At 48.1% G+C, this 3,118-nt stretch overlaps 1 protein-coding gene across 1 annotated transcript in view; it reads right to left on the bottom strand.

Moving 5' to 3' along the window:
• Window positions 1–1,821, bottom strand: part of LOC127750582 (uncharacterized) — a gene marked incomplete at its 3' end in the record, with an annotated part of 5,076 nt that extends 3,255 nt beyond the window's left edge. Inside the window, exons 1-2 of the mRNA XM_052272627.1 lie at window positions 1,634–1,821; window positions 375–512 (exon numbers count right to left, since the gene is read on the bottom strand). Coding sequence (XP_052128587.1) covers window positions 375–497 — 123 coding nt within the window. The remainder of the gene's footprint in view (window positions 1–374; window positions 513–1,633) is intronic.
• Between the last annotated feature and the right edge of the window lie 1,297 nt (window positions 1,822–3,118).

Below are 3,118 nucleotides of genomic sequence, written 5' to 3'. Positions count from 1 at the left end.
ACCAATGTTTATCTAAATGTAATGGCATTGTAGGAATTCTTTGTTATTATGACGAAAATAACATGGCTAAATTTTAGTACAGGGGTGTCGTCATGGTTTTTTTTTATCACGGTAACGAGAAAACCGGAGAAAACCCTTGTCATGTGACGAAAAAACTCATGACCACACCCTTGTACTAAAAATTAGCCATCGTGTTTTCGTCGTCGTGACAAAGAATTTTTACCGTCAGTCCATAAGAGCTTGCTCTACGGACACCCCGAACACCCTTTTGTTGCGAAATAAAGAAAGAAAAAAAAGCAAATACGAACAGGTTTAAACATCAAACATTATAGGTTTGTGGCCTGATCCTCCCTAATCTGGTATGTTACACTCACAGTGCTTAGCATGGACATGACCACGCTCACCAGCAAGTACTGTGGGAGGAGCAGACCAAACACCGAGTTCACTTCACTGCACGATGCTAGCACCGAAGTGTGCAGTTTCGCAAAAGCAGACATATGACTGCCGTTGTGCTGAAAACAGATAGAATTACAGTCAGGTCATGTATGAGTGGTTTTACAAATAAGATGCATAACGATTTCCGTGACTGCAACCCAGTTGTATTTCACTCAATCCCAACCGTAGCTAAACAGTACTCATAATGAGCACCTTACCCCATTCGGTGGCGAGGTGGCAGCGCGTAGTGGGAACCCCTAGAGGTATCGCATCGTATTGGGTGTTGCCTCTTTTTATTCACGAGATGATGACAATAAAGCATTCCGGTAAAGCTGAAATGCAGAAGAATGCAGGGAACAAGAAAACGGAAGGCCCATGTAAAAGCATAGTGATTTCCGTTTTCTTCGGTTTTCTTCTTCCTTGCATTCTTCTGCATTTTAGCTTTACCGGAATGCTCTAGGAGAATTGCGTTTCACTGAAAACGGTACAACGTTTCCGCGATGAGTGAGAGGCCTTTACAGTCAAGTTTGCCGAGATCAGCAAAAAGAAGATCCGTCGTTGTCTAGCGACCGTTTTCTGATCCGTCGTTGTCCAGCGAACGCTTTCTGATCCGCCTTTGTTGCACGGATGCGTCGAATTCCGTAATCCTAAATGGCACGTTCGCTGACGAGGGGTGCCCAACTCGAAAAAATCGTGTACACCTGATTACCAAAAAGTGATGATTACCAAGGATTACCAAAGATTACCGAAGATTACCGAAGATTACCTATGATTACCAAGGGTTTCCCAAGATTACCACTGACAAAAGATTTCCAGAGATTACCAAAGATTGCCATGGATTACCACAGATTACCAGTGATTCCCAAAGATTGCCAGTGATTCCCAAAGATTACCAGGAATTTCCTGGCTGGATTACTTAGTGATTACCAAAGATTACCTGGTGATTACCATCGATTACGTGGTGATTACCAATGATTACCTAGTGATAACCAGTGATTACCAGGGATTACTGGTGATTACCAAGGATTACCGGCGATTACCAAGGATTACTGGCGATTACCAATGATAACCGGTGATTACCAGGGATTACCTACTCTGTGTACACCTGATTACCTCAGTTGGGCACCCCTCGTTCGCTGAGTATTGCCCAGTTGTGATTTACCCTCGTTTAGTACCCCATGTTTAAGTGTCGCCGTACCTTTTTTAACCGCCAAAACTCGAACCGCCAGGATACCTCGGCAAACAGTACGACGCAGGCGACGTGCAGAGACTGCTCCACGAGTAGCAGCGTGAAGAGACAGACGTTGCAGCATGACACGCTGTAAACTTCGAACAGCCACTTCAAGTAGGGAAGCGCTGTTGGACCCCATGGCTGCCACCATTCTACAGCCTGACCAAAAAAGAAAGCCAGTGCTTAGCTTCGTCGTATTTCCGGCGATTACGACGAAATTGATACGTCGGTCGAGTCTCGACGTCTGAATTTCGTCGAATTTCGTCGAAAATGGACGTCGGGTTCGGACCGACGTCGGTAAAAACCGATGTAACGTCCCGTCAGTTGCGTCGGCTGTTTGGTCCAATGACGTGTGTCGGTCACGTCACACGTCGTGAGTCTGTCTTGGCCGACGTCGTAAGTCTGTCATGCCCGACGTCGCGCCGGTCGTGTCCGACGTCCGGAAAGGGGCTGACGACGGCCATTACGGCCTCTTGGCCACCGGCTCTGGGTCGACGTCGGTGTCACGGCCGACGCCCTGCCCTGATCATGACTACGGGTTCCTGCACTCCCTGGACAAGGTAGGCGCGATAGCTCAGTGGCTATCGCCCTAGACTTGTAACACCAAGGTTCGAGGTTCAACTCCCCCCAGTTGCGGATCTACATTCGGCGTTCTGTAAGGTAAAGTTGTTGTACGAAGGTAGTACGAAGGAGGAAAGGTAAGGGAAGACGCGAGTCGGTACCGTAGAAGGCTGAGGAAGGCCCACAGAGAACCTTTTTGTGTCGGTCGTTGTCGACGGTCGGTTATGACGACGTCAGTCAGCGTCGGGTTGACGTCGGGTTCGACGCATACCCGCCTGACGTCGTGAAGGCATGTATTCGGTCATTACACGACATTTGTTCGACGTCGGTTGTCCTTCGTGGCAACGTCGGTCTGTCCGATCAGGGATGATTGTTTCGTCAGGTGACAACTCAATCGCCAAAGCATGTGAAATGAATATGCTGTCACATAACTGGAAAAGAGAAATTTGGTACGAGGGGAATCGAGCCTGGGATCTTCGGTGTGGAAGCAAGCGCCCTTTAACCACACGGCTACCTACCGAGGCTAGCTGTACGGAGTCACGCTGGCATCCAGAACCTAGCCATGAGCGCTTATTTGCTTCCAGGTTTGTGACAGTTATTTTGTCACGTGACAAATGTTTCATTCATCTCGATTGACGAATAGTTTATCACAAGTGACGAATGGTTCGTCACGATGTGACGGTTAGATCATCTCAACCCTTGTGCCAAACTATTCGTCGCGATATTTTTCGTCACATGACGATTCAGCAGTGCGTGAAGCTGGCACCACCCAATGCAGATAGAAATATTTCTACTACCTCTCATCGGTTAGCGAAGCCCAGTCCAAGTCGCTGAGCGGTCACGCGATGTCTCCGTCGTAAGTCTGTCTGTCCGTGTCTCACTCACTCGATG

This window comes from Frankliniella occidentalis, unplaced genomic scaffold (assembly GCF_000697945.3).
Source record: "Frankliniella occidentalis isolate FOCC.00 unplaced genomic scaffold, Focc_3.1 Scaffold215, whole genome shotgun sequence".
NCBI classification, from domain to species: Eukaryota; Metazoa; Arthropoda; class Insecta; order Thysanoptera; family Thripidae; genus Frankliniella; species Frankliniella occidentalis.
The sequence above is the reverse complement of the archived record's forward strand: the minus strand, read 5'-3'. Positions and strand labels throughout refer to the sequence as shown.